Consider the following 11,317-nt stretch of genomic DNA (forward strand, 5'->3'; position numbering starts at 1 on the left):
GCCAGCCAACACGTAGCAATCCCCTTAAAATATTCTACATATATATACAAAAAATACTCTTCAAAACACATTAAAAAATGTTTAAAAAGTATTTGAAAAATGTCAAAAAAGTATTATAAAATTTTGAACAAGAATTTGAAAAATATTGAACAAGTATATGAAAATGTTGAATAAGTATTAAAAATGTTGAATAAGTATTTAACAAATGTTGAATAAGTATTAAAAATTGTTGAACGAGTATTTCAAAATGTTGAATAAGTATTAAAAATATTGAAGAAGTATTTGAAAATGCTGAATAACTATTAGAAAATGCTAAAGAAGTATTTGCAAAATGTAGAACATGTATTTTAAAAAAGTTGAACAAGTATTTAAAAATATTGAATAAGCGTTTGAAAAATATTGAACGTGTATACAAATAATGTTAATCACTTTCTAACATTTAAGATGTTGATCACTTTCTTTGTGGCTGGGCTGGGCTGAGCCGGGCTGGTACTTGGGAGACGGTCAGATGGGCTAACATTTTGACGACCTAATAACTAAGAAGAAGTGTATAGAGCAGGAAAACCCTCGTTCGCCCATTCCGCTCCTCTCGCCCCAAACCGCCCCCATCCGCCGCCTTCCCATTCCCATGGCCTCCGCCGCCGCCGCCGCCCGGGCGAACAGCCTCTCCCGCATCTTCTCCTCCTCCTCGCCAACGGCAAAACTACCCAAGCACAATCCCAAGACCAAGCGCGCGCCGGCGCCGGCGCCGACGCCGAAACCGTCTGCCGCCGATGCTGACTCCATCGCGGGCCAGAAGCTCCCGAAGCCCCTCGACGCACAGCCCGCCGCCAAAGCTGAGTCCGACGCGGACCGCAAGCTCCCGAAGCCCCTTGACGATATCCTCATTGCCCTCATCCGGCAGCGCGACCCTGATAAGCTGGTCTCCGAGTTCGTCCAAGCGTCAACCGTGTCGTCGCGCTTCCGCGAGCGGCACCGCGTGTACGAGGTAGCGGTGAGCCGCCTCACTTCCTTTGGCCGCCAAGACGGCATCGAGGCCATCATCGAAGCGCAGAAGCCCTTCCTCGAGACCTCAGACGAGGGATTCGCCACGCGCCTCATCCGCCTCTACGGCCGTGCCTCCATGCCATCCCACGCTGCCGCAACCTTCCATGAACTTCCCGCGCAGCATAAATCCACCATGACATTCAATGCCCTTCTTGCAGCGTACGCCGAAGCTGGGGATTTGGACGTGCTCACTGCTGCATTCCAGGATATCCCAGCCACCCACCCCTCGATTGTTCCCAGCGTATACTCGTACAACATACTCATCCGCGCATTGTGCCAGAAGTCTGACCTCTCAGCTGCTCTTGATGTTGTTCTTCTCATGGAGAAGCATGGTGTTTCAGCTGACATTATTACTTTCAACACTCTGTTGAATGGGTTTTGTAACAATGGCCCCACGGATGAAGCAGAGACAGTATGGGAGATGATGAAGGAGAGGAATTTGGAGCCAGATGCAAAGTGCTACAATGCCAAGCTGCGGGGTTTGGTTGCAGAAGGGAGGATTGATGATGCAGCTGCTGTGCTTGAGAGGTTGGAGAAGGACGGGCCAAAACCCGACACGGTATCCTACAATGAGTTGATTCGAGGATATTTGAAAGCAGGGATGTTACAGGAGGCCAAGAAGCTGTATGATGATTTGGTAAAAAATCACTGTGCCGCAAATAAGGGAACTTATGAGACTCTCGTGCCACACCTTCTGCAGGTTGGAGACCTGGATTGTGCACTGAGGTACTGCTATGAAATGTTTAGTCGTAAAAGGGGCTGTAGAGTGGAGTGTGGAGTGCTGCAGGATGTAGTGAATGCATTGGTAGATGCATCGAGGGTGGAGGAGGCTGCCAAGCTTGTTGATATCGGGCGGAAGAAGTACTACTACTCACGAAAGGGTTTGAGAATGCCAGGTAGTGCAAAAGGCAGTGAATTAAGAGCTGAAACTGATGAGTAAGAAGCAATATCAGAAGAAAAGGAGTGTGAAGTGGAACACAAGACTGAAAAGTAAAATTCATAGGTCAGACTTTGACTGATGCATGCCAAATTTCACCATGATTTGTTTTACTCAGTTTCTCTGTTGGCATGATAGAACAATAAGTGCAAGTTAAAGTAGTGGTTTAACTAGTTTAATAAGGTACTCCCTCCGTTCGGAAATACTTGTCATCAAAATGAATAAAAAGGGGTCCCTTTTTATTCATTTTGATGACAAGTATTTCCGAACGGAGGGAGTACCTTATTAAACAAGTATTTCCGGACAGAGGGAGTATTGGTTAAGCTTGCCCTGTGCTGTAAAACTTATTGAAAATGTTTTTATCCATTTTGGAAGAGATCCACAGGAAGTCTTTATTCTTATCTGCAATGTTTTGCTTGTGCTGATTATTCTCGTTGCATCAAATTCCTTGTATGGATGTAATATTTGTGTTTGGAAACATCCTCCAAGAGTGCCAACATTTTTTGGAAAAGAAAAAAAGGAAAACAAAGAAGGAAAAAAAGAGAAAGAAGAAGAAGAACAACAAAAACAAAGCCTTTAAAAATCAAAAACAGAAAAACGAAAATTTAAAATGAAAAAAAGGAAGCAGAAAAATAAAAGGAAAAAAGCCGTATAATGAACCTTCTATACGGTTCCCATACCTGAAAAAATGGCTGGGAAACTTCTATAGGAGCTTCGCAAAACCAAAATTGCTAAGCGATGCGAACAGTGGGAGATGGGTTGGACCAAGTGGTCGTGCGCCTGTGCGATCGACCCTTTGACGCCGGAGGGCACCCTATTTCTCGCTTTAAGCGAGCACAGGGGAAGCCTCGCGTCCTGGGGGAACCCGGCCCAGCCGCGCAGGAGGCTACAGCCTGTGTAATTTTCTATTTTCTGCTGTCTTTTTGCTTTATTTTTATACTTTTATTTATACATTAAAATATGGAAAAAGATTCAGTTCAGCCGGCTGATATTCACCATCGTGTCAATCCTCTCGTGCGCGTGCGCCACGTGTACGTAGGCCCAGAACCGCATGCACTCTCATCCTTATCCCCAGAGCAACAACCGCCACATATTTTTTGTTCAGCAATCCATTCCCATATGCAGATCCCCTCCTGCTGCTTCTTCTGCAGCGGCGGCCAGCGCCGGCAAGCAAGTGCTTTACTGCCCGCGTCCCTCATATTCTTCCTCCTCCTCCTCTTCTCCCCCCCTCTCTCTCTCTCTCTCACACACACGCGCGCGCGCGCGCGGGCGCGCGCGGAGATTCAATCGGCTGCTGCCTCTAGATCGAGATGCAACACTCCTTCATCGCTCGCCTTTGCAAGGCATGCAACCTTCGCCCGTCAATCCATGTCGCCGCCGCCTCAGAAAAGCACTAGCGTCTATGTCTATCGCCTCATTGAGATTCAGCAGTGCTTCAGCTGTAACTGCCGGTGCTGCCGCACAAAGAGTTCCCGCAACATTACCTTCATTGCATAATTTTTTTGCAACTTGACCTCTGTTGCAAAAAAATACAGGGATGTTTTTTTGCTACACGATCTCTCGTGGAATTTTTTTTTGCAACTCAAACCTCTGTTCAAATGTTTCTGAAACAAGATCTATATTGCAAAGGATTCTACAACAAGACTTCCGTTGCAAAAGTAAATTTCTGCAACACAATCTCTGTTGCAAATATTTCTGAAATACGATCTCGGTTGCAAAGAGTTTTGCAACAAGACTTTTGTTGCAAAAATAGAGCACGACGCTCGGTCGTTAGATTGAGCCAGATCAAACGGTAGCGAGGCGACGAATCTTTTTAAAAAATCTGTCAGCCGACATGTAGCAAGCCCCTTAAAATATTCTACACATATACACAAAAAACACTCTTCGAAACACACTTAAAAATGTTAAACAAGTATTCAAAAAATGTTGAAAAAGCATTATAAAATGTTGAACAAGTATTTGAAAAATATTAAACAAGTATTTGAAAATGTTGAATAAGTATTTGACAAATGTTGAATAAGTATTAAAAAAATTTAAACGGGTATTTGAAAAATTATTGAACGAGTATTTCAAAATGTTGAATAAGTATTAAAAATACGATAAAGCTAAATTCCTGCCAACTGTAAATTTGCAACAGATCCGCATGCATCTGATGTCGTCCGTTCAGATCCAACGGTTCGCAGCGTCTCAGCGCGAGCGAAGCGCGTGTTGCCGTTTCCTTCCCATAGCCGTTACTGTTTCTGCGTCGATGCCAAGTGGGGCCAATCGAACCGCCCCTCTCGCCCAATGCACGCACGAACACCACTCCCCCATCCTCATCGCCCGCATTACTTCTCCCCCTCTCGCGCATTGTGGTTGGCATTCTACGCTCCCCCTCTCCCCTTCCTCATCTCTCCGTCGTCCGCAACTTCTCCCGGGGGCGGCGCGGTCTGCTTCTCGATGGCGTCGTCTGATTCGGAGGTGAGGGACGCATTTCCCCGTGCCCTTTGTTTTCCCTGTTGCTTATCCCGTTCGTCCCACCGTAGATTTATCCGTTTCCCCTTCGAATCTGCGCGGGTTGTTGATGACATTATGGTCGATTAGGTCATCTGTATAGTCTACATGTAGAAGCATGCTCGGATTTTGGTTCAATCCGTGCGGATTTGGTCGGCGGGTGGATGGTGTATAGGTTTTCGTGGCGGATTGCAGGTTTATTTTTCCATGGATTTTTTTCCCACGGGTTTTCTTTCTGTTGACATTTGTTGTTGTGGATTATGATGTGCAGTAGTGTATGTGTATTTTGAACAACAACCCTGAAATTTCCCCACTAGATGCCCTTATGTCGGATATATGTAGTGTATGTGTATTTTGAATAGCAACCCCTGACATTTGTTGTTGTTGATTAGGGTCATGCTGGTAAACTTTGATTATCAGTGTTGTTGTGCTATTAATTATCAGGATCATGATATTGTACTTACCAGTGTCATTGTGCCTAAATTACCAGTAGCCCAACAGTTTCATATTCACCAGTTTTTGTACGTGCTATTAATTATCATGACCGTGGGATTGTACTTACCAGTGACAATGTGCCCAAATTACCAGTAGTGTAACAATGCTATTTTTTCACCAGTGATGATATATGTGCATACAATATCAGTGGTTGGTATATTTTTGTACCTATCTGTTGGGGAACGTAGTATTTAAAAAAAAATCCTACGATCACGCAAAATCTATTTAGGAGAAGCATAGCAACGAGCGGGGAGAGTGTGTCAACGTACCCTCGTAGACCAGAAGCGGAAGTGTTTAGTAACGCGGTTGATATAGTCAAACATCTTCGCGATCCAACCGATCCAAGCACCGAACGTACGGCACCTCCGCGTTCAGCACACGTTCAGCTCGATGACGTCCCTCGAACTCTTGATCCAGTTGAGGCCGAGGGAGAGTTTCGTCAGCACGACGGCGTGGTGAGGGTGATGATGAAGTTATCGGCGCAGGGGTTCGCCTAAGCACTACGACGATATGACCGAGGTGGGTAACTGTGGAGGGGGGCACCGCACACGGCTAAGACAATTGATCTTGTTTGTTCTAGGGTGCCCCCTGCCCCCGTATATAAAGGCCGGGAGGGGAGGCCGGCCAACCGACCCTCCTAGGGCGTGCCAGGAGAGGGGAATCCTACCAGGACTCCAAGTCCTAGTAGGTTTCCACCTAAGGAAGAGGGGGAAGAAGGAAGGAAGAGGGGGGAGGGAAGGAAAGGGGGGCGTCGCCCCCTTCCCCTAGTCCAATTCAGACCCAAGGCAGGGGCGGCCAGCCCCTCTTGGCCCTTCCTCTCTTCCCACTAAGGCCCATCGAGGCCCATTAGTTCCCGGGGGGGGGGGTCCGATAACCCTCCGGCACTCCGATAATTATCCGGTAACTCTCGGAACTCATCCGGTGTCGGAATAACATCGTCCAATATATCAATCTTTATGTCTCGACCATTTCGAGACTCCTCATCATGTCTGTGATCTCATCCGGGACTCCAAACAAACTTCGGTCATCAAATCACATAACTCATAATACAAATCATCATCGAACGTTAAGCGTGCGGACCCTACGGGTTCGAGAACTATGTAGACATGATCAAGACACATCTCCGGTCAATAACCAATAGCGGAACCTGGATGCTCATATTGGCTCCTACATTTCTACGAAGATCTTTATTGGTCAAACCGAACATACGTTGTTCCCTTTGTCATCGGTATGTTACTTGCCCGAGATTCGATCGTCGGTATCATCATACTTAGTTCAATCTCGTTACCGGCAAGTCTCTTTACTCATTCCGTAATGCATCATCCCGTGACTAACTCATTAGTCACATTGCTTGCAAGGCTCATAGTGATGTGTATTACCGAGAGGGCCCAGAGATACCTCTCCAATACACGGAGTGACAAATCCTAATCTCGATCTATGCCAACTCAAACACCATCGGAGACACCTATAGAGCATCTTTATAATCACCCAGTTACGTTGTGACGTTTGATAGCAAACAAGGTGTTCCTCCGGTATTCGGGAGTTACATAATCTCATAGTCTAAGGAACATGTATAAGTCATGAAGAAAGCAATAGCAGAAAAACTAAGCGATCATTATGCTAAGCTAACGGATGGGTCTTGTCCATCACATCACTCTCTAATGATGTGATCCCGTTCATCAAATGACAACACATGGATATGTCTAGGAAACTTAACCATCTTTGATTAACGAGCTAGCCAAGTAGAGGCATACTAGGGACACTCTGTTTGTCTATGTATCCACACATGTACTAAGTTCCCGGTTAATACAATTCTAGCATGAATAATAAACATTTATCATGATATAAGGAAATATAAATAACAACTTTATTATTGCCTCTAGGGCATATTTCCTTCAGTCTCCCACTTGCACTAGAGTCAATAATCTAGATTACATAGTAATGATTCTAACACCCATGGAGTCTTGGTGTTAATCATGTTTTGCTCGTGAGAGAGGCTTAGTCAACGGGTCTGCAACATTCAGATCCGTATGTATCTTGCAAATCTCTATGTCTCCCTGCTTGACTTGATCGCAGATGGAATTGAAGCGTCTCTTGATGTGCTTGGTTCTCTTGTGAAATCTGGATTCCTTTGCCAAGGCAATTGCACCAGTATTGTCACAAAATATTTTCATTGGACCCGATGCACTAGCTATTACACCTAGATCGGATATGAACTCCTTCATCTAGACTCCTTCATTTGTTGCTTCTGAAGCAGCTATGTACTCCACTTCACACGTAGATCCCGCCACGACGCTCTGCTTAGAAATGCACCAACTGACAGCTCCACCATTTAATAAAAATATGTATCTGGTTTGTGACTTAGAGTCATTCGGATCAGTGTCAAAGTTTGCATCGACGTAATCGTTTATGACGAGCTCTTTGTCACCTCCATAAACGAGAAACATATCCTTAGTCCTCTTTAGGTATTTCAGGATATTCTTGACCGTTGTCCAGTGATCCACTCCTGGATTACTTTGGTACCTCCCTGCTAAACTAATAGCAAGGCACACATCAGGTCTGGTACACAACATTGCATACATGATAGAACCTATGGCTGAGGCATAGGGTATGATTATCATTTTCTCTCTATCTTCTGCAGTGGTTGGGCATTGAGTCTGACTCAACTTCACACCTTGTAACATAGGCATGAACCCTTTCTTTGACTGATCCATTTTGAACTTCTTCAAAACTTCATCAAGGTATGTGCTTTGTGAAAGTCCAATTAAGCGCCTTGATCTATCTCTATAGATCTTGATGCCCAATATATAAGCAGCTTCACCGAGGTCTTTCATTGAAAAATTCTTATTCAAGTATCCTTTTATGCTATTCAGAAATTCAGTATCATTTCCGATCAATAATATGTCATCCACATATAATATCAGAAATGCTACGGAGCTCTCACTCACTTTCTTGTAAATACAGGCTTCTCCAAAAGTCTGTATAAAACCATATGCTTTGATCACACTATCAAATCGTATATTCCAACTCCGAGAGGCTTGCACCAGTCCATAAAAGGATCGCTGGAGCTTGCACACTTTGCTAGCACCTTTTGGATCGACAAAACCTTCTGGTTGCATCATATACAACTCTTCTTTAAGATATCCATTAAGGAATGAAGTTCTGACATCCATTTGCCAAATTTCATAATCATAAAATGCGGCAATTGCTAACATGATTCAGACGGACTTAAGCATCGCTACGGGTGAGAAGGTCTCATCGTAGTCAACTCCTTGAACTGTCGAAAACCTTTTGCAACAAGTTGAGCTTTGTAGACAGTAATATTATCGTCAGCGTCAGTCTTCTTCTTGAAGATCCATTTATTCTCTATGGCCTGCCGATCATCGGGCAAGTCAACCAAAGTCCACACTTTGTTCTCATACATGGATCCCATCTCAGATTTCATGGCCTCAAGCCATTTTGCGGAATCTGGGCTCATCATCGCTTCCTCATAGTTCGTAGGTTCGTCATGGTCAAGTAACATGACCTCCAGAACAGGATTACCGTACCACTCTGGTGCGGATCTTACTCTGGTTGACCTACGAGGTTCGGTAGTAACTTGATCAGAAGTTTCATGATCATCATCATTAGCTTCCTCACTTACTGGTGTAGGAATCACTGGAACTAATTTCAGTGATGAGCTACTTTCCAATAAGGGAGTAGGTACAATTACCTCATCAAGTTCTACTTTCCTCCCACTCACTTCTTTCGAGAGAAACTCCTTCTCTACAAAGGATCCATTCTTAGCAATGAATATCTTGCCTTCGGATCTGTGATAGAAGGTGTACCCAACAGTCTCCTTTGGGTATCCTATGAAGACACAATTTTCTGATTTGGGTTCGAGCTTATCAGGTTGAAGTTTTTTCACATAAGCATCGCAACCCCAAACTTTAAGAAACGACAACTTGGGTTTCTTGCCAAACCACAGTTCATATGGTGTCGTCTCAATGGATTTAGATGGTGCCCTATTTAACGTGAATGTAGCCGTCTCTAAAGCATAACCCCAAAACGATAGCAATAAATCAGTAAGAGACATCATAGATCGCACCATATCTAATAAAGTGCGGTTACGATGTTCGGACACACCATTACGCCGTGGTGTTCCAGGTGGCGTGAGTTGCGAAACTATTCCGCATTGTTTCAAATGAAGACCAAACTCATAACTCAAATATTCACCTCCGCGATTAGATCGTAGAAACTTTATTTTCTTGTTACGATGATTTTCCACTTCACTTTGAAATTCTTTGAACTTTTCAAATGTTTCAGACTTATGTTTCATTAAGTAGATATACCCATATCTGCTCAAATCATCTGTGAAGGTCAGAAAATAACGATATCCGCCGCAAGCATCAACACTCATCGGACCGCACACATCAGTATGTATTATTTCCAACAAGTCTGTTACTCGCTCCATTGTTACGGAGAACGGAGTCTTAGTCATCTTGCCCATGAGGCATGGTTCACAAGCATCAAGTGATTCATAATCAAATGATTCCAAAAGCCCATCAGCATGGAGTTTCTTCATGCGCTTTACACCAATATGACCTAAACGGCAGTGCCACAAATAAGTTGCACTATCATTATTAAACTTATATCTTTTGGCTTCAATACTATGAATATGTGTATCACTACTATCGAGATTCAACAAAAATAGACCACTCATCAAGGGTGCATGACCAGAAAAGATATTTCTCATATAAATAGAACAACCATTATTCTCTGATTTAAATGAATAATCGTCTCGCATCAAACAAGATCCGGATATAATGTTCATGCTTAACGCTGGCACCAAATAACAATTATTCAGGTCTAATGTTAATAATGTTAATCCCGAAGGTAGATGTAGAGGTAGCGTGCCGACGGTGATCACATCGACTTTGGAACCATTTCCCACGCACATCGTCACCTCGTCCTTAGCCAATCTTCGCTTAATCCGTAGCCCCTATTTTGAGTTGCAGATATGAGCAATAGAATCAGTATCAAATACCCAGGCGCTACTACGAGCATTAGTAAGGTACACATCAATAACATGTATATCAAATATACCTTTCACTTTGCCATCCTTCTTATCCGCCAAATACTTGGGGCAGTTCCGCTTCCAGTGACCAGTCCCTTTGTAGTAGAAGCACCCAGTCTCAGGCTTAGGTCCAGACTTACTTGCTTGCCGTTCTTCTTGAAGTTCCCCTTATTCCCTTTGCCCTTCTTCTTGAAACTAGTGGCCTTGTTAACCATCAACACTTGATGCTCCTTCTTGATTTCTACCTTCGCTGCCTTTAGCATCGCGAAGAGCTCAGGAATTGTCTTATCCATCCCTTGCATATTATAGTTCATCACGAAGCTTTTGTAGCTTGGTGGCAGTGATTGAAGAACTCTGTCAATGATACTATCATCAGGAAGATTAACTCCCAGTTGAGTCAAGTGGTTGTGGTACCCAGAAATTCTGAGTATATGTTCACTGACAGAACTATTCTCCCCCATCTTGCAAATATAAAACTTATTAGAGATTTCATATCTCTCAATTCGGGCATTTGCTTAAAACATTAACTTCAACTCCTAGAACATCTCATATGCTCCATGACGTTAAAAACGTCGTTGAAGTCCCGATTCTAAGTCGTAAAGCATGGCACACTGAACTATCGAGTAGTCATCAGCTTTGCTCTGCCAGACGTTCATAACATTTGGTGTTGCTCCTGCAGCGGGCTTTGCACCTAGCGGTGCTTCTAGGACGTAATTCTTCTATGCAGCAATGAGGATAATCCTCAAGTTATAGACCCAGTCCGTGTAGTTGCTACCATCATCTTTCAACTTAGCTTTCTCTAGGAACGCATTAAAATTCAAAGGAACAGTAGCACGAGCCATTTATCTACAACAACATAGATATGTAAAATACTATCAGGTACTAAGTTCATGATAAATTAAAGTTCAATTAATCATATTACTTAAGAACTCCCACTTAGATAGACATCCCTCTAGTCATCTAAATGATCACGTGATCCATATCAACTAAACCATGTCTGATCATCACATGAGATGGAGTAGCTTTCAATGGTGAACATCACTATGTTGATCATATCTACTATATGATTCACGTTCGACCTTTCGGTCTTAGTGTTCCGAGGCCATATCTGCATATGCTAGGCTCGTCAAGTTTAACCTGGGTATTCTGCGTGTGCAAAAACTGGCTTGCACCCGTTGTATGTGAACGTAGAGCTTATCACACCCGATCATTACGTGGTGTCTCGGCGTGACGAACTGTAGCAACGGTGCATACTCAGGAAGAACACTTATACCTTGAAATTTAGTGAG

The 11,317-nt window shown here is 43.7% G+C and overlaps 1 protein-coding gene across 1 annotated transcript; it reads left to right on the top strand.

The window, feature by feature from the left end:
* Positions 1-571: 571 nt before the first annotated feature.
* On the top strand, positions 572-2,205 carry LOC125548708 (pentatricopeptide repeat-containing protein At1g55890, mitochondrial-like). Its single transcript, XM_048712260.1, has one exon. The coding sequence runs from the start codon at positions 629-631 to the stop codon at positions 1,985-1,987; it is 1,359 nt and encodes a 452-aa protein (XP_048568217.1). The 5' UTR covers positions 572-628; the 3' UTR covers positions 1,988-2,205.
* The last annotated feature ends 9,112 nt before the right edge of the window (positions 2,206-11,317 follow it).

The sequence above is a fragment of the Triticum urartu genome, chromosome 3 (assembly GCF_003073215.2).
Source record: "Triticum urartu cultivar G1812 chromosome 3, Tu2.1, whole genome shotgun sequence".
Lineage (NCBI taxonomy): Eukaryota > Viridiplantae > Streptophyta > Magnoliopsida > Poales > Poaceae > Triticum > Triticum urartu.

Excerpts from the sequence above, each read along its gene's own strand:
- LOC125548708 (XM_048712260.1), top strand. The coding sequence starts at position 629 with ATGGCCTCCGCCGCCGCCGCCGCCCGGGCGAACAGCCTCTCCCGCATC.